General features: G+C 40.1%; 1 protein-coding gene across 4 annotated transcripts; it reads left to right on the top strand.

Annotated features, from left to right (window-relative positions):
- Window positions 1–201: 201 nt before the first annotated feature.
- Window positions 202–27,697, top strand: myos (myoskeletin). Of its 4 annotated transcripts, XM_002939958.5 has the most exons (13): window positions 202–845; window positions 15,439–15,504; window positions 16,559–16,623; window positions 17,597–17,672; window positions 18,055–18,183; window positions 18,954–19,102; window positions 20,324–20,449; window positions 21,698–21,951; window positions 22,063–22,231; window positions 22,519–23,181; window positions 24,252–24,389; window positions 24,494–24,554; window positions 25,096–27,697. In XM_002939958.5, exons 1-13 carry the CDS (start codon window positions 791–793, stop codon window positions 25,560–25,562), a joined length of 2,418 nt encoding a protein of 805 aa, XP_002940004.1. In that variant the 5' UTR covers window positions 202–790; the 3' UTR covers window positions 25,563–27,697. The 4 variants fall into 4 exon arrangements, with proteins under 4 accessions (XP_002940004.1, XP_004916308.1, XP_004916309.1 ...); XM_004916251.4 differs by lacking the exon at window positions 18,055–18,183; XM_004916252.4 differs by lacking the exons at window positions 202–845; window positions 16,559–16,623.

The raw sequence follows: 27,697 nt of genomic DNA, 5'->3' as shown, positions 1-27,697 counted from the left end.
GCATGCAAACCTGTGTGCTGAAACATAGATTGTGTGGGGTACCAGCCAACGTGACAGTATATGGAGTGGCCGGGGGGCTATGGCAGGGGATTGTAGGAGAGAAGAGGAGAGCCCTGCTGATGCAGCATTGCATGCCTGCCACAGGATTGCGGGTGTCAAGTGACAAAAGCAGATGGCATTTTATCACACGTGGAGGGGACAGTCAGACACAGGGGGTGGGAAGGAGGTTGGTAGCTCTGAGAGAGGAGCTGCTGTGTGTGTCAGAGACCGAGCACACAGACAGACATAGAGAGAGAGAGAGAGGGGATTTATCACCTGATGAACTCATCTCATGCATCTCCAACTCTTATCATCTGGGACTCTCTCTGGCCTCTCTCCCCTCTGCAGCCCCTGCTCTCCCAGGCCACAAAGGCTCCTTCAGCACAGGAAACCAGTGAGAAACCAGTGAGAAGCCAGTGACGCCTCTGAACCTGCAGTGAAACAATCCCGCCAGCTTCACTTCCAATATCAGAACCAAAATATACAAAAAAAGTGAGGAACAAACAAGAAGCAGAAAAATAATTGCACCAAAGCAAGAGAGGCCCAAGCTACCCGCCAGGCCATTCCTTTAGGGCTCAGCCTATACCTGCTCAAAACAGATATTTATTTCTTTCTTATATTTTATTTTTTTACTTTCAATCCTTGGATATTTTTTTCTGCGGTGCATTTTTTAAAAAAAACAGCAACCATTACGTCCGTCACTGTGCCTCTCCCTCAGTCCTTTGGGACCCCGGGAATTCCACCATCAAAGATGACCCTGTTGGCATCGGAGCGCTCCATGCTCATCAGGAGCAAGTTCCGCTCAGGTAAGAATCACCTTTAATCCTCTACTCTAACTAAATGCAAGTCTGGCTTCCTATTGTAAGGCTACTGCAGCCCCAAACCCCTTCATCCTTTTGCTCACTCAGTTCAAATCCAATTGCACGTGGATGAAAGTTTTTGTGGAGTACTGAAGTGTAGCAAATGGAACAGCACCATTCACTGCTCCAATGTTTATGTATGTAGCAAAAGCTTGTAAACCTCATTTATGAATGCAGGGCATAAAAATCCCAATGGTTTTCAACCACAACACATTATTTACTGCCAGAATGCACACACTAATAGCATCCAATTTGGTTAATCTCTCCAAGTTGCAGCGCACAACATTTCATCCATATTTAGGTTGGAATGGCTTCAGAGTGTGCAGCGGCCAATGTGGCTTCTGACGCAAGTCATTAAGGGAACGCTGGAATTATCGCTGGCAGGGTTCCCTCGCATTAATGTGTGCACTTGCGCACTATTCATCATGCAGGACAGGCACATTGCCACAAGTTACTAGGAGTGTGTATGGGCACAAGTACTTTCTGTGAATGGAATCAATGTACAGTCAGTTTTGCTTCCAACTGGGTGTTTTTGCATTTGTAAATAAGGCTTCTTGTTTTGCTTCAGGGGTTGGAGATAATGGCAGAGGTTCCAAAACTGTATGGCTGTGTTACCCCTCATTGCAGTAGCAAGGGGAGGGGTCACCCAGAATGATGATAGGTGCCATGTAGTCGTAATACCCATAACACCCTGTATCGTAGCATTGCCCTGCACATTGCCATCCTCAATGATTCCTTAGCCTATGCTTTGTAATACCAAAGGTCCAGGGCTGCTGCTTCTAGCCCAGGGCAATACAGGGCAGAGAGGATATTTACATTTGCCATATTATACCCCCAGGCCAGTTGCACAGGGACCAGCAAATGTCTTTGGTAAAAGTACAAACTCCTTCTCTTTACAAAATGTGGTTCTTCAGCTGTTGTTTGATTGCAGCTCCCAGCAGCCCCCGGGAGTCAGAAGCTGTCAGGCAGTGCTGGGGGTTATACATCAACAACAGCTGGAAGGCTGCAGAGTGCCCCCCTCCCTCCTGGAATTATGGACCATCCCCTTTATGTCAGGTGCACCAGGCTTCCATCCTTCTCTTCATTGGATCCATGCAGAGGTCAATTAAACCATATCAATTAACCCTTTAGTGAATGTGTATTTGTAGGCAGTTTAAAAGGCAAAGTAAACCAGATATAAAATAAATTAACTGAATTCAGGCTTTGTTTCAGGATTTTACTAGTGTCTATCGGAACAAATAAAATCATGCAACTAAAGCTCTGAACAATTAAAAACTATACATTCTTGGACACAGATCATTTTTTTACAAAATTTGCTCAGATTTGAGTATGTGAATTAGGGTTTGGCTTTGGTTAGGTGTATGGCTAAATTTTATATTGATATTTAGCCAAATTAAAAAATTATAGATTTGGTAGATTCTAAAGTTTATATAGTATATTATATGTAGGTTATTGTTGTCTTTTTAATGGTGATGTCCCCCACAGGTGACAAAGCATCCAAAAGTACCTTGTGGCTGAGACTTGCAGGGATTACAGCTGGTAAAATATTGTAGGCAACTCTGTATTCATGTGTTTTACCCCCTGCAATTCCCACTTTGGGAAGCACCTCATGTGCCATTGCCCAAACTGGACAGGCAGCATAGTGTTCTGCATAACTGCTCTGCACGTGTGAGCGGAGCCATGCTGGGTGCATTCACACTTTCTTGCATTTAGGAAATGTGCAAATCACTAGCATTGACACAAAATTAACCATGCCTTAGAGCTATTTACTAAAGGTAGTTCAGGCCTTACATGCCCCTAACAACAGCCAGTTGCAAGTAGCAACAATGTGCCAATATACCTCTCAGAACCTGTGCATACAGGATGTTGTTTTTATCAGACAATTGTATGGAAAGACTACAAATCCCATGATGCAGTGGGAAGTCTCAGCTCTAAAGCAGCAATGGGAACTAGAGAAAGACTTGACTCTTGCTACTTCTATTGCATTACTCCAAATACTCCTAGTTTACAGTCTCTCAGCACTGACATTACATATACTATAGACTTAAAATACCATGATGCAATGTGAGGCCTCATATTTAAGTGGAGCTGCAGCTGCAGAGGTAATGTTGACATAGGAGAAAGCTGGCTCGCAGTTACTCATTTAAAGAGATTTCTAATAATAAAAAAGAATAAATATCTAATACTGAATCAGGTACAGTATTATATATATATATGATTTTTTCTATAGAATCCAACTTTGTGTCTTCTGTACCCTTTTAGATAAATACCCTGCGGTAGTGCCCCCCCCCCCCCCCCAAGAGATACTCTTTGCCATTAGAATGTACTTAAGGCTACTACATACAGAATGTAATATAAGCACAGTGGCTGTGTTTGCACCAAGTCAAGTCATTCTTAGCAACCAATCAGCAGGGTGCATTTACTGGTGGCTTGTTGAAAACAGCCATCTGATTGGTTGCCATTTGCTACATTATTTTTGTCACCTTTATATACAAATTATGACATCAGATAGAGAAATAAGAAAAGGAAGAATACAGTAATTATAGGCAATCCATAGCAAACAGAAGGCCCTGATTGAGTCTATAACAGGGAGTGTATAACCTATCCAACAGTTATACCCGCTGCTCATTGATATGATTTAATTGACACCCATGCAACTAACTTGCTTTCAGTAAACTGGATTGTAGATATAAAAACTTGATTTTCGTCTTAATATTTGCACATTTCAGGTATAGAATGCATTATTGGAAAACCCATTATTCAGAAAGCTTCAAATTACGGCAAGCTATCTCCCATGGACTCCATTTTCAGCAAATGATTCAAATGTTTTAACATTTATAAATAACAAACGGTATTGTGTCAGCTCTTTTGGTTCGTAGGGTAATAATGTAGGCAATAGCGCAAGGGTGGCCGTCCCTACAGCTGAACGTGGAAGACTGTGACTATCTGTGACTTTCATCTGTAGAGAGGCAGGTGGTGGTAGCTAATGTGGCTTCTACACTGGCAGCCTCAAGATAGAAATGGTAGTAGGGTTCCACAGGGAACAATGGGAGCACTGGGTGCTATACAGTATACGTATATATATACGGGCACCTATAAAATAAACCTGGATTAAATATTTTATCTGCATAAAAAGGGCATGAATCCTTTTCTTTGTGTGATGAGAAAAAGAGAATGTTTGAATAGGAGCACCAATCATATGACCACTAGTCCATGACACTACCACCCAAAACTATGATCAAATCACTCATCGGAGCTATTTCTGATGGCTTTTTTTATAGGCTTGGCTGTCTGTTTTGAAAGGGCAAACAACATTTGTGGCCTAGATATCGGTAGCCTTTCCCAGCCTATATTTATGCAGCACTGAAAAGCTTACTTACTAATCAGTCTTACTGACACAGTATGTGAACCTGCAGACCTCACATGCAAAAGAGAATATTTCAGTTAATTACCACCAGTCGATTATTGAAGCCGGGCCACATAACCAAGGCATGTACAGTATGTGTGCCATGCAGAACAGCGAATCCTTTCTGTGGTGCTTAAAATGCAACAGAAGACATTAGGTTGCTGTATTTAGACTTGGGCCTGGGACAGGGGCCTTGTAATGACAAGTAGCACATCAACCATTTATTCACATCCCAACGTTACATGCTAAAATGTGATATGTTTAGGGGAATACCAATGTGGGCATTGTTTTCAGGGATATGTCTGTACATGCCATGAAGCATATTTAGGGGTTGTATATCCTAATCCTATGTTAGAAGTACCCCCTTTTTGTCTGGTTGTGCCCCTATTGATGACAGAACACGCCCCTTGATGTGTCATTGCCCCCTGCTAGCTTCTTATAAGAAGATGACACTGGTTTGGAGACCCAAGGACCCACTGGAGGACCTGACCTCTGACCTGACCTCTAGGCCCCTATCACCAACCTTCCCTTCCACCTCTGCTGCTGACCATACCCTTTTCCCACTGTCTTGAGTGGACATAACTGCTTGAAACTAGGGCCCCTATATAAGGGGGATAAATATTAAATGCGTGCTATAGCCCCCAGCATCCCCCTACAGCCAAAGAAATGCTGGAATTTGCAATTCAAAATCTGGGGTGGCTGCAGACGGAAAACCCCTGATAATTACAAAATATCATATGCTTTTTGTAATTCTGATATATTTTTACCTCCTATCCCTCTAATCCTGGAAACCCCAAGGGTGAGTACTTGTCCTTTCCGACCCTAAAACCAGTCCTGGATGGCGTTATGTACAGCGTAATTGTGAGGCCTTTTGGCATAGGGCACAAGAGTTGAGGAACATTTTCCACACAGCTGTCTGCATTCTCTGTCTGTTTTACATTCATTGTAACAGTTGGTTACAGTTGTTTTACTTTCTACAGCAGGTTCCTGCAGCAGGTCATTGTTAGAAAGGAACACACTCATCATACAGACATGAAGCATTGCCTTACTGGAAGCTCAATTGCATCTCTATGGTTTTATAAACAACCTTTCTTTTTAGGTTAGGTTAAGGCCCCCATACATGGGCTGATAGAAGCTGCCGATATTGGTCCCTTGGACCGACTCGGCAGCTTATCTGCCCGTGTAGGGGCAGAAACGAGCGGGCTGGCCGACCGATATCTGGTCTGAAATTGGCCAGATATCGATCGGCCAGGTTAGAAAATCCAGTCGGATCGGGGACCGCATCGGCTTGTTGATGCAGTCCCCAAACCGACTGCCCCATTACCGCCTACATAATCCGGGCCTGGGGCCAAACGATCTGATTTTTTTTTTTCAACTTCAAGCTCCCCGATATCGCCCACCCGTAGGTGGGGATATCGGGGGAAGATCCGCTCGCTTGGCGATCTCGTTATTATTTCGTTGCACGGCTATTCTTTTGACGCCCGCGACTATTCTTTTTTGACGCCGGCGACAATTTTGGGACATGCGGCGAAACATTTCGCCCATCACTACTTATAAACCAACAGGAAGCCCATGGGAAGTTTTAGGCCAGGCTGCTTGAGATAATGACATCCTAAGCAGAACAAAAATAGCAAAGCAACCTTTCATTGTAAACCATTGATTTCTTTATAGAAACTGGAGTAAACAAAACAAGAGGAACTATGTTGTAACCAATATGAAATCTGACATTCATCATTTTTAGTATATTGCTTATATTACAATTTATTACCCTGCCTGTATTTAAAGAGTACTTTTGAAGTCTTTTGCTACTTACTTTATAGTAATAAATGTTGTGTTCGGGGGGCTCAGTAATGGTGGTTTAAGTACTCCTGTTCTGTCACAGTATGACATCAATGTATTGGAGCTGGGTAGCCATCCCAGCCACTGACTGGTGAGTAAACAGAGCTGGCTAACAATTCTTGGGGATCACTTTCATTGCCACAGATTTATTTTATTGGAAAGGCGTGCTCTGCACATTTTAGATTTATATTTTGGATTTGGGACCCAAGCCCCTTTTTGACAGATGAGATTAAAATCTCCACTGATGTTTCTGAATTCCCAGACTTTGTCAGCATTGCTGTCTGTCTGTTTGGAAATGGAATCCTAATGCCAACGCTGCCCTGCTGTTGTTCTGTGGGTGTCAAAACAAATGTCTTAGCCTTAAACTCACCAACTGCTGCTAAACATTTGGAGCCCCTTTAAAGCAAATGTCCACTTTAATCCAAATGGGATGAAACTCATAGCACAGAGAGCCATGTGCCTGGGGCATACATATGTAGCCACATCATGGAATCTAGAGGATTAATAGAAGGAAGGAATGTGGGGTCTCCTTCTTGTGACTAAAGCAGAGTTCTTTCTGGGTCACGGCGGGAGCATTTTAAGTTAAGATGATAACTTTCAGCCGAGCAGCTGTTGGGAGCTTCCAGCATTAAGATATGTCAAATATTTCGTGAGGAAATTTAACATTCCGTAGGATTGTCCCATTTGTTTTTGTTTTTGTTTGATAGTGAAGAAGTGAGTGATAGTTCCAGGCCTTATTGTTCAGTATATATATAGAACATTTACGTTTCTATGCAATATTGTACAAAGCTATGAAGCCACTCACAATGTGTATGTTTCTAATGTCCCATTTGAGAAATGCTAAAAAAACATATATAGCAATGCATTCGTTCACCTTCATGGGGTGTCATGGTACAGAGAGGGGTGGGTAGCGCTGGTGGGTGCAAAAAGTATGCACTTCATTGGCTGACACACAGCAGCAACACTACATTGGGGTATTGGATACCAGGAATATCATGCCATAAAGAATACTGCATCTGGCCCAAGGCACTTGCCCTCATATATACAAGGTGGGATCACAGTTACTGATCTCAGCATGGTGTCCTATGGATAAAGGGTCCCTTTATTTTCAAGTGGCACCTCTCAATTTTAAACTCACTTGACCTTTCACACTTTCTCCTTTCACTGAAACGAAATATCCTCCTTAAATAAAACTGGCATTATAAGCTCTTCCCAGGAACCTTCCTCCAGCAGCTGAGTATTGTTCCATTAGCTGAATGTAACTTTCTATCATTTCCTAAAGATTCTAAATATTGAAATAGAGAGCAGCCAAAAAGACAAATAGATAAATGATAGATATATGATATCTAGATAGATAGATGGCTAGATAGATAAGAATAGATGATAGATAGATGATAGATGATAGATAGAAAGATAGATAGATAGATAGATAGATAGATAGACAGATGATAGATAGATAGAAAGATAGATAGATATTCAGATAGATAGATAGATAGATAGATAGATAGATGATAGAAAGATAGATAGATAGATAGACAGATAGTCAGATAGATAGATAGATAGTTAGATAGTCAGATAAATAGATGATAGATAGATAGATAGTCAGATAGATAGATAGTCAGATAGATAGTCAGATAGATAGATAGATAGATAGATAGATAGATGATAGAAAGATAGATAGATAGATAGACAGATGATAGATAGATAGATAGATATATAGACAGATAGTCAGATAGATAGATAGATAGTTAGATAGTCAGATAAATAGATGATAGATAGATAGATAGTCAGATAGATAGATAGTCAGATAGATAGTCAGATAGATAGATAGATAGATAGATAGATGATAGAAAGATAGATAGATAGATAGACAGATGATAGATAGATAGATAGATATATAGACAGATGATAGATAGATAGATAGATAGATAGATAGATAGATAGTCAGATAGATAGTCAGATAGATAGATAGATAGATAGATGATAGATAGAAAGATAGATAGATAGATAGATAGTCAGATAGATAGTCAGATAGATAGATAGATAGATAGATAGATGATAGATAGAAAGATAGATAGATAGATAGATAGACAGATGATAGATAGATAGATGATAGATAGAAAGATAGATAGATAGATAGATAGACAGATAGTCAGATAGATAGATAGTCAGATAGATAAATAGTCAGATAGATAGTCAGATAGATAGATAGATAGATAGATAGATAGATAGATGATAGATGAAATAGAATTACTATATCTAAAATATGTATTGTATGGAAATATAGGGGTATATGGGAAATCTCAATATGCAGTACTTGTGGCTCTTGAGTCATATGAACTTTTATATTAAAGTATCAAAATAAAAACAGAGAATAAACACAGAGAGAAATCAGCTTTCTTGGCAGAATTATGGTTAGGGCAGGGAAAGTTCTTTCTTTGTACATTCTATAAAGGATTCTCCAGGCACTGTTCTCATGAACGCCTTTTTTCTAAGCACCCCAATAAGAGCAGGCCATTGTTTGTACCATTGACCTTGTCGCCATTCACGTGCCAATAAAAACAATGATCAAACAAATGGATTTAACAACTGATACAATGGGATTCTGAACAGATTTAGATTGAAATTCATTTATACACATGGGGAGATATTTGTGTTTTGGCTAAATATGTAGATTTCATCTGCCTGTGTGTACCCAGCCTTGGAAGAACTCTTATAGAAAACTTTGAAAAACATCTAATTTTATCTTTTTCTCTTAAAACTGTGTTTCAGTTAGAGAACTTATAAAATGTACCTGATTTTCTATGCAAAGGCTAGTTCTACCCAGCTAGCAGTGACAAGTAAGTGTTTGACGTGGTACCTCCCAGTGTGCCTTGCTTCATATTGTAAAAATTTAAACCCTATCACATATTTCATCAAACCTTCCATATTTGGCCTTGCCCAGTGAGACACAGCACCTAATTGTGGCACTATTTATGAAATGACCATATTGTGGAAGGTTATTTATGTTTAAGATGTGTGTAGTGTGTAACACAACAACAATCTCAAGCCATTTCCATTGAATAGCATGTTCTGTAAGTGTAAGTGTCCCAGTTCAGAATGTAGAAACTCACTTACACACAGTTGCTATTACCCCAGCGTTCCCAAACTGCCTGCAGAGATCTCCAAAACCTGGTTTGTCCAGGGGTGCTGAAATATAGGATTAAGCTCAGCTGGCAGAGCCAAAGGAAGGATCAAGTCATGGAATTCTGTACTGTAACTGAACTCTGAGGGTGAGGGCGTCAATGCTCTCATGCCTACATTAATGGCCAGTGCTCCCTGCAAGCGTATCGGCCTGTGTTTAGTGGCTGTTTGTTTTGTATATATATATTAGATCATGATACAGAGTGTATGGGGAAAAGACAATCTGCCCTTTCTGGGTGAGCAGGTGCAGAGGATTCAATAGCAGGTCCCTTGGACAAGACGGCAGAGAGTGCACTAAGGCAGCAGGATAATATTGCTCCTGCACATCCTGTTATTCTACTGGGCGCTGGGATCCTGTAACTGGCACCAAGACTTTGCCTTATTTGTCGTTTATTTAACATTTAGTATTCTCAAGTGAATGAACCTTGTAGGTATTAGTGAGAATTATACATGTATAAACACTATCATTCGGATGTGGAGACAGTAATGTGCCTTGTGAAACAGACAAACAAACCAACACTCCTGGAATAGTAACTTACTAAGCAATAATAAAACACAGAGGAAACAGCCCACACCTAGAACGATGGAAAGTATTTCTTCATTCTTAGGATTTCACCAGAAAAGAACCTGAAATGGAAAATGAAGTGTGATTTCCTTTACTGAATCAGCTCCCATACGGTCACCATGGGCTTATACCTGTTTGTAGTTAGAGGTTGTGCTTTCTATGTTCCTTCTCCATTTTTTTTCTTTCCTCATTCATGTTATGTCCCACCTTTGGCTTCCACAAATTGGTTCCCCCCTGTACTCTGCTAATTTCTTTAGGGGCACATTTTGATCATTAGATTGCTATGCATCGTCTTCATCTTCTTCATTTCGAAGATGACCTTTTCAGTTGTACGCCATCCAGTTTGCCATATAAAAATAATTTTATGCTAGCAATGAAATACTATATTGCATTTTGCAGAACGTAATAAGGTGCCTGTTTCATCGTGTACTTGTCGATGTAACCACTTTTGACGTTCTTGGGACACCAGCCAACCTGAAACCAATCAGAGCACTAGAACATTCACAAATATTCCGAAAATTACAGTCGGAACAGTGATCCACGGCTATAAGAAGCAAAGTTTATATATCTGACTTATTGCTCGGAGCCCATACTAAACCTTACTTTCTTGGCCGCGGCATTCCGTACCAACCCACTGCCCCTGCTGCCTAGTGATGTCATATCTGGAAAGGCAGTTGCAAGTTGGGCTTGTCAATCATGAACAGGCACCTGTGCCATCAGATCTGCCTAAACCCTGACTTGGCCGCAACTGAAGACTGCACAATTACCTCACTGGAGTTTTTTTTAAGGCACTTTTATTCCTCTCCCCGGGATTAGCCAGGATTCCCCTTGCATACCACAGCAGCTATAAAATTTCATATTTTTAATATTGATTGGGGATTGGTCAGTTGTGTGTGGAGGATGGACTGTCATGCACAATGCATTCTACCCTTCCGGCTAAACACATAATAAACATAGGGCAATGTGACCATTGCCTCACTCACATGCTTTCATATCTAAATGAATAATTTTCTGTTTATACTAGGCCTTATTTTCTTGCATACTGTTCTATTTAGTTTCTACTCATGTATATATTGCAATAAAAGCCCAGACCTGTCATTTTGACACAGAAGTCAATGGACATGTCTAGAAACACCACACCTTCCTCCATACCCGCAGAAGGATAATAGCAGCCTTGGGTTCTTCTTGGACTCGCCCCCCCCTTCACTTTCACTGACCCTACCAGCCCTCAATGTGTGTTTGGCTCGTATAAGGGGCTATTGTGCTGCTGTTGGTCTAAGCTTTCTATTAATGTTGCACACAATTATAATAAGAATAATGTACACCGTAACGTGGGAATAATTCTGAAATCTGGCTGGATGAATCTCCCACCATTGTTGTGGTGCTCCCTGTTTAGAGGGTCCATGTTATGAGGCTGGAATTTTGTGAGAAAATGCTAAATTGTAGGTAAAAAAATGTTGATTTCTTTTCAAAGTGTGTGTGTTGTATGGAGAGCTAATTTGGCAATTGACTCCTGTTATGTTGTAGTAGGGGTGCTGGCAATTGTGCTTTTGCCTCCACTTGAGGGCCTCGGTGCCTACATCATTGGCCTAGAATAGAACAACCGGGCATGCTCAGCAGTACCATTTGTTGACAGAAATGTAGAAACAACTGTACTAGCCATAAATTACTGTTCTGCTGCCTGTGACCCATTCCCTGTAGTTTATTAGAGTGCACCAGGGGTGTTCTTTAAATTAATGCAAACCCCCACTGGACCACTCCAGTACAGTGCATTACAGGCTTTAGCATCTGTCCGGTGTAGCCTGAAACCTCAAGGTGCATTCTTACTTGTAAGTGAGAGCCTAAATCTTAATAGACTTCAGTAGATAGGAGTCAGATTGTGTTGCACCACATGGGAAGCTTGGACAAACAGCCGTAGGATCAATTACTGGCTCGACTCTCAGACCTAGTGGGGTCATTAACTCGCATAATAAATCTTTTCCCACTCCTTGTTCACATTTCAATTGGCCATTAATGTACTATTAAGAAAGGCCCCATGTGCTGAAAGGGGCTTCCTACTTTTCATAGATTATGCCAAAGGTGATGCTATCGATACCATTTCTTAATTTTTTTATATGTACGTATGTATAACTTTATTTATAAAGTGCCACAAGGGTACGCAGCGCTGTAAAATTTTACAAAATATAAAATTACACACAGGGAGGACAAGTGATATAATAAATAAATACAATAAATAAATATATATATATAAGTGCCATGTGGTATGAGAGTAGGAAGGAGGTCCCTGCCCCGTAGAGCTTACAATTGAAGTGGTTGCAGTCCGGTATTTTTTATGCAGGTGAAGATTATCTGTTAAACCAGTAGCATAATTTGAAGTTAATGAAAAACTCAGTCCAATCCTTTTATTCTATATATTGGAAGCCATTGTAACATAGTTATATAGGTTGAAAAAGGACACATGTATGTCAAGTTCAGCCTTTTATGTCTATATAAAACCTACATAACTGTAAAAGAAGTAAAAAAAAAACCCTCTAAAATCTCTTTAAAAATGTCCTTCCTGACTGCTGACAAGATGGCAATCGGACCAGTCCCTAAATCAACTTGGCAATAAGAGCTATTTTCAATAACACTGTATTAAAAAGCCACCCAACCTCTTAACAGAGTTAGAGTTAATAGAGCTTCTCCTGCAGAATCCTGCATTGGAATCCATTTTTCAAAAATGCAAACAGATTTTTTTATATTTAATTTCCCATGGAGCTAGCCATATACTTCATTTCCCAGGGTGCCACAGCCATGTGACCTGTGCTCTGATAAACTTCAGTCACACTTTACTGCTTTACCCTCCTTCCAGCAGCCAATCAGCAGAACAATGGGAAGGGAGCAAGATAGCAGCTCCCAGTAGATATCAGAATAGCACTCAATAGTAAGAAATCCAAGTCCGGCTTGGGACTCCTCCAGTTACATGTGAGAAGGAGAAACAATAGGTTACCTGAAAGCAGTTCTAATGTGTAGCGCTGGCTCCTTCTGAAAGCTCAGACTCAGGCACAATGCACTGAGATGTCGCCTACACACCAATATTACAGTTAAAAAAATACATTTGTTGGTTCAAGACAGTATCCCTTTAAGGAAGAGAAATCCACAACGCCACCACTTTCACTGTAAAAAAAACCCCATTCTGAACCCATATATATTTATACATTACAGTTATCATATTCTCCATTAAGCACCTCTCCTCCAGCATAAACAAACCCAATTTGGTCTTCTTCAGAACTGAGACTTTCCATACACTTTACTAGCTTAATTGCCCTTCTTTAGGCTCTTTGTAATTCAATAATGTCCCGTTTGAGCACTGGAGACCAAAACTGCAGGGCATATTCTAGATGGGACCTTACTAACTCTGTAAAGTGGAAAAAAAAATCCCCTTGGTAACCATAAGGGATTGTCCACACAAGGAGTTTGCCCTGCCTGCGTAGAAGATTTCAAACAAATGACCTTATCCCTGCATTAGGGAATGCCAAAGCATGAACTCCTTTACCGATGCATAATACTGATGGTGGATCTGAGCAACAATGTCCAATGGACTGAATATCTGCAAAACAATAGTGTGCTATGCGCCATAGTGCATCAGGAAAACCTCTATCTATACTTCAAATTCAGAAATTTAGCTAAGGAAGTATGATGAGCAAATTTTTTCGGCAGGCATGGATTCGCAGAGAATTTCCGCATTTTGCCATTCTGCCGCAAAACTTCACAGTTGCGTTTCGCGTATTTTTCATAGTTTCTTGAATTTTTCGGCGAAATGGAACAGATTTTCTCATCGCGCTGTACACGCTGCATATATATATTTTACCAAGCAGATTGTACTAGCTGACTGTAACTGCCCTAATGGAAAGTGACTATATGTTTACATAAAACTGGATTAATTGGAATTGCTGTAGGGCTGCATGTTGGTTCTACTATTAGGGTCTGACCATAGTGTTTGGGAATGTGCAAGCGACTTTAGATTGTATGCTCCACTAGGGCAGGGACTGATGAGCAATCTCTGTAAAGTGCTGCCTAAAAATGTCAATGAAAAATAAAAAAAATAAAGGATAAAAATACTATATCTTGTTTTTAATTGTCTGTGTGTTTTGGAGGTAGGAGAGTGAAGAGAAAGGGAGTGTGTTGTCAGATATGCCCTCTCAGATTACTGAAATAAATAGAACGAGCCGTCATTTAAAATCATTCAGCTGCTCAGCACAAACATCAGCCAGGAACAACTGCGCAGAGCCTCAATCTGCCCCGAAATAGAATATGACCCACTGTTAGTATGTCCCCTCTGCCTCCCATGTCATCCCAGACCTATAGAAAAATGTTAAAGTGAAACCCAACCAGGCAGTGGTGGCACCGGGGCCTGAAAAGAACACCTGGGTTATTACTTGTGTTATCCCCCATTGGCAGCAAAGGTTTTACTGCACTTGAGAATAAGGTTTCAAAGGCCACGCTAGTGCCTCATTGGATTTATAGTGCTGGTCTCCTGGTACTGTGTAACACCTTAGATTGCCTATATGCCCAGATCCCCATTACTTTTGATTAGTGATGAGCGAATCTGTCCTGAAAAATCCGTGAAAAGTGCTTGTCGGACATTTTTTTTTTGTCGCCCACGCCCATGTTGATGCAACTGCACCCTTTTTTTATGCGACCGCGCCCTTTTTCAACGTGACCGTGCCCTTTTTAACGTGACCGCACCCTTTTTTGATGTGACTGCGCTCATTTTGATGTGACGCACCTCTGTCCATTAATTGGCTGATGTGAACATGTATGTATGCCCTTGTGTGCACCGTGAGTGCATGCTCATTTTTGGTAATAGGAAAAAACTTTTGTTTATCCTAGAGCAAACACCTCTTGGTGAGTGCAAAACAAAGTAGGTGTCTTCCTTTCCTGCGATTCAACCATGATTCTCTTTCTGATGCTCTTTCAGCCTAACAGTCATTGTAGTGGTAGATGTCGGTTGGATGATCCTAGAAGAAAAGTTCATTTACAGAATAAGCCCCTGCAGCTTACATTAAGTATCATATTAGCAATGCAGAAAAACCTATTTTGTTGTATTTCCAAATGCATTATGTGTCATTTATCTTCTGTAACATTCTCTGGCAGCAGGGAATACATTCACCAAATTATTTCCCCCAAACTTAGGGGCACATTTACAAAAGCACGAATGCACGAGCGTTCATGCGAACGCTCCGAGCGTATTTTCACTGATTTTTTCGGGCGTCCGCACGACTTTTTCGTATGGCGCACGACTTTTTTGGACGTTTGCACGAAAAAATCGGAAAGGTTTTACCGCTGTTTACAATTGTTCGGTACGAAAATTTTGTGACTTTCGGATCGCCAATACGAAATATCGTGACTAATACGATTTTTTCGTAAGCATTTTCGTGATATTTGCGATCTTACGAAATTTTCGTTTCCAATACGATTTTTTCCCATTCGTGATTCGGATTCGTGGATTAGTAAATGTGCCCCTTAGTGTCATTCTATTTATTCAAACTGCCTTTCTCTTCCAGTGCTTCAGCTGAGAATGCAGCATCGGCGATCTCAAGAACAACTGTCTGAGCGCAACCTGATCCCATGTAAGTTATTATTCTGAGCTGCAGTTTTTTGGGAACAGATTAGACATTGCCCATCTGGTGAGCCGCTAATCCAAAGATTGCTAAATATGTGTTTTTCTTGGGCGCTGATCAGGATTTGTAAAAATTCAGTCCTTAATGTTCATTTAAAAATGTATAGAATGGGGCACATGTATTAGAATAGCTCATACTAATTTCACACGCTGACTTTTTATCCATTGATACCCCTTTCCCTTTCCTAGGGATTGAATGTGGGGGTTCTAGATAAAGACCAGCACTAGGAATTGGAATATAGTTTGTTGTCACAGAGCACTGTTGTACCTCAAACCCATCTCATCTCAAGATCTGTTTCATATAATGTTGTGTTTATTAGGAAAATATAACTCTGGAAGGTCTCATTTAAAGAATATTCAACACATTCCAGCGCTCACTACATGTGGACCCCTTAGAGTTGTCTTTTTAATGCCTGCTCACAGGTTGGGAAAATGGTGGGTAGATGTCTTAGTTACTGTAGTCTTGGCCAAATGCAACATGCTTTTGCCAATCGGCATCTGAGTCATGAACACAGCATAGTAAAGGCAATTTAAGCCCAAATCATACTTATTTTGGTATGTGTAAAGAGTACAGAGGGTTTGGGTGGTGTTAATAATCCAGATGACCACAGGTTGGTTCCTTGACCACGGCCTTAGAATGCCATACCATTGTAACTTTACAACATACTTAATAAAAGTTTTGAATAACTCATAGCAACCAATAACATCTAAGTTTTATGTCTTTAATTATTTGCATTATATTTATCCTGCTTTATTTAAGTTATAGCCATAGATGCCTGCTTCTTAACTATCGGTCCCCAGATGTTGATTGACTACATCTCCCACACTCATCAACATCTAATATAGGATTTAAGCATGATGAGATTTATAGCCCAAAATCTGAGGACCTAAGGTCAAGAAACAGGATTATAGATAGATACAGATAGGCAGACATTTCTCAAGTGAAAGAAACAGTTCCACACTCCCCCAAAGAAAATTAAATAAGGTTTATTTGATTATTGCAGCCCCAGTGGTCAGTAAAACACCTGCATCTTTCCCAGATCAAAATGGAAATTTGGGACAAAACAAAGTAAGTATGCCATGCTTAATCCTCATATAAATTACTGATAATATTTCTATAGACTTCCTCATTTATTAGAAACTGGGCAGTGGCCCATAGCAACCAATCAGTGATCAGCTCTATTCAGCCAGCTTTGTGTCTTCTATTTTTCAACCAATAAGCATTTTATTTTGATCAGTGGACAACAAATTAGAAAATAAAAGCAAATATTTAATTGGTTGTTTTGGGTGACTGCTCTTGTGTAATGTGATACCTATGTTACTAAACTGGGTTCAAAGTATCACTAGCCATTTTATTTGAGTTTTAGGTGCATTCTGAAACATAGACAAACTTTAGGGCTTATTTACGTCTGCAAGTACACTCCTTGCATTTCTGTGTGGTTGTGCCCAGTGCCGCTCAGTCCTTCTTGTTTTCCATTCTGAATCTCACACTGCTCCACAGGGCAACCCTCGAACTGTCACCACCTCCTGACCAGGCGGTAGCTACAGGGTTCCCTCACCACCCTGAGTAAATAGGCACAACACCGAAAAAATAAGGGCGCACGCGTCACTCACAAACACCAGAAATTATGCTGGTGAAAATATGCAGGGCAATTGTGCCCCATTTGTTTACTTACAGTATAATCCATTTTTACGAACTGAAAGCTACTGCTGTAGGCGTGATTTCCTGCATCAGGAAAATCACCTGTTTGAGTCTACAATAATGCCAGAATTCAGGGGAAAAATTCTACATTTGTGGGAAAAACATGACGGTTACGCTCAATATTACTTTGCTCACTGCACTTGCGGATGTAAATGGGCCCTCACAACTGTGAAGGACTATAGTAGGATCCCTACATTTTAGCCTGATTTTGGCTGTGCACAACTTTACTCCTATTGCATACTTTGTAATATGCTTCCTGGACTTGTCTCATCTTATAGCCCACATCTATAAGAGCAATGGCGCAATTTATTCATAGAATGCTTTCTTACTTCTTTCGTAGGCTGAAGACTTCATCAAAATCAAGGGCCAGAACAAGCACCACAAAGTGGCAGCTTCCAAGATGCATTTTCCTGAAGGTTAGATATCATTTTGTCTCCCTTGGGTGGATGGTTTGTTGCAGTACAGATATAATTCCACCAGCTAACATTCCACTTGGAATATATTTGGGAAACCCTTCACTCCCCTTTATTGTAATTAGGTATAGGTACTAGTAGCCATCTAATTTATTATGGTCATGGTGTGGGTTAGGTACAGGGCTACCTTATTCCAGTGTTGCACCTCATAAGTAGGCACAACCAACAAACTGATGCACACATAACTACTACAAATGAGTGCAGGTAGGCACGAGAGAATAGTGAATGGCATTTTGCAATCACGCGCTCATTTTAGCGGCTAGTGATGCGCCTAAGCAATTGCATACTTGCAATGACAGCTTTACTACTTTTTTGTTGTGTTTAGATGCCCTAGTTGAGTCTGATGAACTTAAAGAGAAAAAAGCTCGCTTGGCTGAAGATCTGAATGAAAAGATCCTTCATCGACCTGGACCTTTAGAACTAGTGAAGAAGAATATACTTCCACTAGCTACTGGTATGAAGGAAGGAATGAAGGGTGCGGCAGCAGTGCTAGTAAATAGATTGAGATGGGCATCTAGATATAGCTGAATATCTTTCTAGATATAGGTGTAATAGCATAGGTTAATTAACTGAATTGGGAATAGTTCTCCATTTAGAGTATTTTGTGCCTGTGTGATAGCTTCCGAAAATTTCAGTAGTATATGATTGGGTATATATAATTACATATGTAGCAGCCATCAAAGAACTTGCAGAACTTGAGAATTCAAACAAGAAACATAAAAGGTTTTGCAAGAACATTATATTGTATTATTTCTAGAATATAGATATAGACAAAATAGGGTAATGCTGCGAATTGTGCTGCACACCTCCAGGGTCTTATAACATTACTAAAAAAGAGATCATTTAATAACAGGGTTGGACTGGCCTGCCCCAATACCAGAGAATCTCCTAGTGGGCCCCAGTCTGGGACAATTCCTGCCAGTTCTTTCTTATTTCCACCATAAACCAATAAAACCCTATACCATTTGACTGTATCTCATCTATAAGTTGTAAGAGCGAGTCTTGTATATCAAGTTATCTGGTGAGCTCTGCAAAGCTTACTTCAGCAATTTGAGGCACAAAATTACCCTCTAAAGCAATTAATATTGTGTTTTTACTAAATATGCTTTAAAGTTAATGCATTAATGGAAATGATTCAATGGTTTTAGGTTATATTATATACCAATAAATGTGAGTGTGTGCAAGCCTTACATACAGAATACATAATCTGTTGTATCTCTATAGACCAGATCTCCCCTACCTCCGATGCATTTTCATTTGAAGACGACATCAGCAGCTCCTCGTCATCTTCTACTTCCTCATCGCCTCGCTTTGCACCTTCCCCAAGCCTTTCAGTAAACCTCTCCCCAACATCTACCAACACTGTGTTCCAGGTACAGTATGGCTAAATCATAATGCATAAACTTTAGGCTGAATTTGACATTATCAGTAATCAGAGGAACCACAAGGAATGAGCTTTCTCTGCCTTTACAGAAAATGTTACATTCACATATCTTTCTATTTATTGATTGCAATGTTTGTTCCCCATGGTTGTCCTACTAATGTAGTACCTTAACATAACACTATGTAAGTAAAGCTATACATACATGCATTACTAATATCACATATGTATACTAATTTTAATAGAGTTGACCCCATTTACACATATTCCAGATACTATCAGTCTGGCTCAGTTAGTAGACATTACCAGATCTCCTTAGAATCTCAATTAAAATAAAGGACACTGACATATATTTTGAAAAGAGCATGTCCATCACGTGCTGAGAAGAATGCTGGTAATGCTGACCTCATTAACCAGAGGCATAACCACAGCAAAATATAGACTCTGCCATAATAACGAATGGAGTATCAGCTTTACATTAAACATTTTGACTGTATAGAGTCGCATACAGAGAACCAGCCGTATGAACTGTTTCATTTAATACCTTGTTAGTGCATTTGGCTGTGTGTCAGAACCAAGTCCCTCCAGTGACACAGTTTCTTTTGCAAGACATAACATTAATAATAATAATACTTATAATAAGGGTTGTGCATTTTTGCAATACATAAGTTATACAGACGAGGGAACAAACATTGCAATATATACAGGACCTGTTTTCCAGAATGCTTGGGACCTGGGGTTTCCAGATGAGGGGGCTTTCTGTATTATGGATCACCGTACCTTAAGTCTACTAAAAAATATTTAAACATAATTAAAACCCAGTAGGATTGTTTTGACACAAATAAGGATGGATTCTTAGTTGGATATCTTAGTTGGGATCAAGTACAAGGTGTTTTATTATTACAGAGAAAAAGAAAAACATTTTTAAAAATGTGAATTATTTGATTAAATAATTACATTTTTTTTAAAAAAATTAAAGAGATATCTGTAATTAAAAAAAAAAAAAAACCACAGTCACAAAAATGAGGTTCCTGTCCTGTAAAGCTTACTTTGTAAAAATATATGTAGCTACTACCATTCTAGCTTCTCCAGTAGAAATGAACCACACTATTCAAATCTATCATTTTCCTTATGATACAGTATCTCTGCATTACCTGTTGTGACCAGGAGCGATTCCAAGCTCATAAATGACTTGACTATTGTTCTCTTCCAGCTGGATCTTCCCCAAATAATTGAGGTCAACCAGCCAAATGCAAGAACAGTAACGGAGGCTGAGACTTTGGCAACCAGTAGGCCAGCCGCCCATCACCCCACCCAGGCTTCATCCAATGTACCTAAGGTAACTGGTCTCCTACATTTGTTATGGTTATTATTGGAAGTTTAAACGTCTTTCATATGTAGCCCACTTTATAAATGCTTGTGGCACTACCTGCTGATATATCACTATACTTGGCGCTTTCAGGAGTCCTGAGCCCCGCTTACTTTGGGGAACAGCTATTACTTTGTACTTTGGCGTGCCTCCACCCAGGATAGGGATAGACTGAACTATAACTCCCCTCCTGAGACCTTGATACTGTACTTCTGTGTGGGGACTCCCAGCACTCCTGGCACCTTGCCCCCTCCCTGGGGTAGTTGCTTACCAGGCAGGTGGGTCCTCCAGATATGCAGAGACAGGACACTGGATGGATGTTTAACCAGTGGAACTTATTTATTGTCACAGATGTATCAGACAGGCAGGTTACACACAGGAGCAATGAGGCAGTCAGGGTATACTCCCTCTTCCTTAAGAGACCCTCTCTCCACAAGATATTAGCAGTACTACACGCCAGATGATTCCCTTTAGGGGTTCCCTCCGGTACTTCTCGCCAGAAGCCCCTCTCTAGGGCACTTCCCGGTACTTCTCGCCAAGCGGACACCCCCTCAGCAGACCTCACCCCGGTACTTCCACTTAGATACCCCTGGATTAGGCAAATCTCCTACACTTAGCACTTTATACCCTGACTCCAGCTATGAGTGCTGGTGGATCTTAATCCATTACACCTCCTGTCGGGGCCACGCTGCCCAACTAGATAACCTGTCTCCCACTCCTAGAGTGGTCTATAACAACTCTCTAACTGTCTAATGCTGACCTGTGGTATACCTCTTATCCAAGAGGGGTCCCAGGCTGAAAGACCTGCAGGCACATGGCTGCACAGCCTTATATACTGTGTGCACCCTGTGGCCTAACTACTGAACTGCAGGGAAGCTAACTCCCTGTTAACCCTTATAGTGCCAAACCACCCAAGGTGTCCCACTACTAAAGTGTTACCCTCCCTGGGGCCTATCCCGGGGGCAACCACCCTAGGGGACCCAATTTCTAGGGAACCCTACACATATAAAAGCTTAGTGGTGCTTAGCTGGTGCTAAATAGATTACAAAATGTTGACTACCAGTAATGACTTTGCATTTCCCCCCTAATTTTTGGGTTGATTCTTCATTCCCTGACTTTTTGATATTGAAAAAAAATGTTCTCAGTATTTAAATATCATTTTTTAATATATCAGCATTAATTAGTTATAATTAAAGTTAATTGTTTGCCCATTTTTAGGTCACGGTTAAGCCTTCTGATGTGGCAAAGATCCAAAGGCCAAAAAAGCCCAAAGACACAAAGCCCAAGGTTAAGAAGCTAAAGTATCACCAATACATTCCACCGGATCAGAAGGCAGAGAAAGCACCTGTAGCCATGGATGCGGCCTATTCCCGTTTGCTGCAACAGCAACAGATCTTCTTGCAACTGCAAATCCTCAACCAACAGCAAAACCCAACTTTCTGTGTCCAAACTGTTCACCCCCTAACCACAAGGTATTTTTTCACCATCCGAGTATTTTATTGGCTACAACAGTATATGTAAATCAACCTTTCATGTGAACTCCATTTAGAAGTAACCAAACTGTCCTTTTCCATTCTCTTCAGCATCCCAGCGGATCAAGTGATTAGTTTTACAGGAGCACCGCCATCCAGTGCCCCTGCCATAAATCTCTCACCTTCGCCCGGTACAGCAGCTGTAACAGCTGCCCCGACAACAACGGTGCCAATACCTCTCAAAGGAGAGATGCTCCCTGGAAACATTGATGACCTAACGGTGAGTGCAGAACAACAAGAGCTTTAAAGTATTTGTATCCTGTAGGTTACGTTGATGCTTATGTCAATCTTTTTAAAATAAGAGTAAGAATTGTTGAAAAGAGTGTAACAGAAGACACGTTTTCTTTCATAAGTACCTGCGTGTTTGTAAATGATATGTTTGTATATACAGTATATGTTCACATTTTATGGCATTTAAACAATACTGAAAACTCTTTATAAGTACGGTATTGTTCTGTAGGTTCATACAATGCAAATCCAATAGTAATGGCATTTTTATGCCAACAGGTATCAGAACTTCGTCAGCATTTACGCAAGCGAGGGCTTCCAGTCTCAGGCACAAAGCCAGCCTTACTGGAAAGACTAAGGCCCTACCAAATCCCCCGTGCAAAGACCATTCCAGCCCAAATTCAAAGCGCAGGTTTGATGACACCTATTATTGAACTGTCAGCATTTCCCAAACCGTCAGCATGTGACAGCACTGCTCCCACTCTCTGCACCTTTCAAACGGTGCCATCTCCACCCTCCGGTGAGGTCCCTCAGGAGCCATCAGAGACAGTCTGTAGCATGCCAGAGAGCGCTGAAATCCGTGCTGCTGTGCAAGATAAGGACACACCTATGGAAGAAGCTGATGATGACCATGTTCTTATGGAAAAGCAGAAAGTGATTGAGAATTTGACTTGGAAATTAAAGCAGGAACAAAAACAAGCCGACGACCTCAGGGTGGAACTGGAAATGCACAAGCGGTTAAAAAACCGACACAAGAATGACAAATTAATCTCCAGAGTTCACATTAAGCAAGAGATTGATACGACTTCCCAGACGTCCTGCTGTGCAAAAGCACAGGCCGAAGAGACACAGTTTTTATATACTATCAGCAATGACAGAACAGACCGGAAACCACCCGTTCAGGACCCACAAATTAATGCAAATATAAATGAAAATTACATGGTAAGAAAAGAAACGAGCATGGTAGTTGTACAGGTTAATTTGCTAGACCTCCTTTGCCAAGGTGCAGTAACCCAGGGCAACCAATAAGATGTTTTCTTTAATTTAGGTGCCCACTAAATGCTTCCTGCTCATAGGCTGTTGTAGGTGCAAAAATTGTACTTTTTATTACATTACTCCCTAAATATTTTATTATAGATTATTAGAAATGCTAAGCATAGATGTAAACTGAAAATGATAACATTTGCAATCATTACAATTAGCTGATATACACATGGGGGCAGATCCAGTTCCATGAAATAACATTAATAAAAGTTTATTACATGAAAACATATGGGTGAGATTCAATTTGAGTGAAAAAAAAAAACGTATTTTCCTAATTCAGTTGCAGTTTTTTTCCATAAACTTTTATGTGAACAGTGAGATAGATTTTTCTCATTGAATTGTACCTGGAAAATCAGGAATTGAATTAGGCCCAGATTTACTTTATGGTTTATCGTTTGAAAGGCTCTAGGAGAAAATCTGGATTAAATGAGGAGATAAACTATTCTCATCAAACTAAGTATTTACAATAGTGCCAGATTTAATTCAAATGAAAAAAACTTATGTCACAATTTACTTCCAAATTTCCCCTTAGACTTCTATTCAGTTTTCATGAGATAAACCATGAGATACATTTTTCTCATGAAATTGCATAGCCCTTATGCCAGCAGACAGCCAAACCCTTGAATATTTACTTGACCATTTAGTTACTACAATATGTTCTGCTCTAATACCTTGATTGGGTTTCAGAATCTCCCAAGTACATTTTATACCTGTAGAGCAGTTTTTTCTTCACTTCTTCTTCACCATTCTTTATAGAGCACTATAACAAGCAGTAGTCAGGCAGGAAGTGCCAGCAGATATTAGAAAAATGCTGCTGGCAAGAACATTTGGCAGAGTAATCTTGGTTGTCCACACAAAGCTTCTGTACCTAGTAAATAGTCATGACAATGCATTTTAACTATGAGAAATCTCAATCCACCTACACTTTCTTGACTCCATAGTTTTAAAAACATTTTACTTTTTTTTAGAGTTTCTGCCCACCTTCCTGTGACCTGATAGGACAAGATTTTGAGCTCCCCATGCAGATTACAGCAAGCCCAGAGAGCCCAGTTCAGAAGCCACGTTCCTTTGAAGAGGAGCTACAGGAAGCAATTCAGAAGGCTCAGGTACAGAGCTACTAACAATAAGGGGTGAAATATAAATCTCAGCATGAAATGATTTCTAGGCACAGAGTCTGATTTTGCATTTCATGGACTATTTTTATCCACAGATGGCCCTCTGTGAGTCCATTGAGGACATACTGGAGGAGGAGGAACATCTCATGTGCACAGGTAAAGACATTGGCCATATATAGGATAGTTATTAAGTAGAGCAGATATTGTGTACAATTCTACAGAACTTTTATGTTTTCCCATAGCTCATAAAAAAACTTGGAATAAACAAATAAAACAAAAAAAATCAAGAAGTATTTAGTTTTATTCCCCCTTAAGATCTCTGACCTTCACTGGTGTTGTAAAAGAAAGACTTTATCTTGTTGTTAACCTCAGGTTGAGAGAGAAGCTTTGTAGGACCTCAGACCTTGGAGTCATGTTGGAAACATTGCGCCTGAATTATTTAGATATTCATGTAAAGATATCATACATTGAGAACTTTTGTTAAATCTGGAAATGTAGACGCAGGGTCTCATCTTGGGGGCTGCAATTTCACATAGAATTTTCAGTATCTGTAGCTTCAGAGCTCAAGAGTCCTATTCTAGAACACCTCATTTATCATCAACCAAAGAATCTATAGTGGTTGAAATACACAAATAGAATATGTTGCTCTCATTTTTTTAATGACTGAAACATCAAAGTATGTATTTTTTCTTTCCAGATGAATTAATACACATAGATTCAATTCCTAATATGATGGAGCACCACAGTTCAGCAGCCCTTGCGTCTCAACATGGAAATTTTTCAAAGTCACTCTACTGCTGCAGTGATGCACCTCCGGCGGCTTCAACAATTGTCTCTTCGAGCATTCTTGAATTTCCCGTTTCTGGGCACTATGACCTTCTCTCTGGGCAAGAAAATCTTTCTGTTATATTTGCTCCTGATCAGATTGAGATACCTTCTTCACCAGAGCACCAGGAACACGATTCATCACCTTCCCCTTCATCTACATCTTCATCCTCTGCTCCCTTTGACCCAGCAGATTGGCTGGAAGCATTGACCTCAGGATCAACTTCCAACTTTGGACCTGGCAGTCCTGTTGGTTCGAGTATATTCTCTACAGACATTTTTGACTCTCCAGATTTAAGTATTAATAGAATGATTGATTTAATGGTGGAGCAGTGGTAACAATTAAACTGAGGACAAAGGAAACACATCCAAATATATCACCTCAATGAAATAACCAGCATGAAAGGAAGATAATCTTCCTTTTGAGGAAAGCTTTTGCTAGCTGGAGATAAAAAAAAAAAGGTGCAATATGCTGCTGAATCCCACAACACACCGTAGGCTGGATTGTGATGGAGATGCTCACAGATGCTGCAATGCCTTTGCTCTGATACAGAATATAATTTGTTGGCTGAATAGTGGATTCACTCGTTCTTAATAAATGTACTTTCTTTACAGAAGAAGTAAGTTCTAGAACAGAATCTATACAACCAGGAAAAGTGCCTAATCTCTAGTTATCCATTATGTATAAACCAAATGGAACACAATGAAGGATATCATTTTAATTCAAATGTAAGCAGGATAACCATACCACCTTGTGGTATAAGAAACCCAGTTGTATCCAAAGACTTGAATTCGGTATGCACTTTGGGCTGTCTTTAAAACACAAATATGTTTATGAGACATGACAAGTCCTTCTCAAAGATGTCTGTTCAGATCACTCACACACTATTGAGGGTAGGTCCCCAGACTTGGGGTGCTCTATTGGGGAAATGTAATAAAAGTCATAAATAGAACAATCATTTGTATAAGTAAGAAGAATAATTCACATTTTTCCAAGGTAGCATTAGTTCATTAGTAATTGCACAGCACAGTTTAATTACTCATTTTCATGATATGCTTGAAGGTAGTTTAGGTTCATACCTGTCAGATTGGTTTACCAAATACTTTTGAGGGTTCATCATTGTTCACCGAAAAAAGGACAAAAATATTCAAATTGACTTCTATTACAGTCCCCCATATATGTCTTAGCAAAGCAACAGTACAAATATTTTGTGTGGCATAGGAAGCCGAATGGGTACTGTGGTCAACCTTTGTTCATTCTGTATCAGACATGGCCAGAGCTGTCTTTGGGGGGTGGGGGGGTGAACAGAGGGGGTAACTGGCTCAGCATTAGAGGGGGTAACTGCCCCAGCATCAGAGGGGGTAACTGCCTGGGGCATTACATAGCAGTAGCTGTATTTGCCCCACAAATGATGTATTTTCTAATCAGGGGCTACAATCGTAGCATAGCACGTATAAGAAGCCCTAGCCATGACTGCAAAGCACTATTTCTATGTAATATACATACCACTGGTGTTAATATTTTTATGCAGATATACAAAGCAAACCTTTTTAAAACATTTGGTGAAACCTACTTCAGAATGGGGCAGGTGCACTATTTATTGCGGTTATTTAATTTATTTAATGATGGTTCTATATTGTAGTTTGGTAAAGCCAACTCCCCTGGGTTATAGATAAGATTATAGCCCCAGACAAATTCTTTCTGTGAATAGTATGACACTATAACTACCATGCACATTCCGGCTGCAAACTAAAAAGGCAAACCAAAACACCTCAACGTTAAATGGATCTTAATGTCTGTATCTTAAGCTGGCCATAGATCTTAAGATTGTTTGCTGAGGTTGCAAAGGGAAGATCTCTGCCCTGAGTCAAGTGTGACTGTAGCCAGTGTTGGCCTGGGAGACCATATCAGCATGGAATGAACTTTCCTGATGGAATGTTCATATCTGCCCATGAGATATTGGCTAGATTTTGGCCAGATATTGGTCAGGCAGGCCATCAAGAGACACTGGCATCTATGCCGGCTTCATGTGAAGGGCTGAGGGGCTTATATCCAGCCATGTATGGCCACCTTAAGACACATCTATTCTTTTTACTGATGCACTATATAAGGCTGTGTTCTTTTTGTTGCCTATTCCATAACATCACACAACAAGATTATATTTTTAGAACAATATTTCTAAAAATGTGATGTCTCTGCAATACATAAAAATTCATTGAGATACGATATCACATTCTAGGGGGAAATAATGCCAAATGATAGATGTTTTATATGGCATAACAAGGGACAAAATAAGGGGGATGCCCATTTCTGAGAAATGTATCCTTAATAGATGTTATTGCTTGATAAAACCAATGCAAATAGAAGATAAAGAAAAAACAAAATCTGAAGGCTATTGGTGCAGAGAAACCTATACTGAAAAATGTGACTGATAGAAATATAAATTGAAAATAAATGCCCTGTATTCAATGGA

The sequence above is a fragment of the Xenopus tropicalis genome, chromosome 7 (genome assembly GCF_000004195.4).
Source record: "Xenopus tropicalis strain Nigerian chromosome 7, UCB_Xtro_10.0, whole genome shotgun sequence".
Taxonomy (NCBI): domain Eukaryota; kingdom Metazoa; phylum Chordata; class Amphibia; order Anura; family Pipidae; genus Xenopus; species Xenopus tropicalis.
The sequence above is the reverse complement of the archived record's forward strand: the minus strand, read 5'-3'. Positions and strand labels throughout refer to the sequence as shown.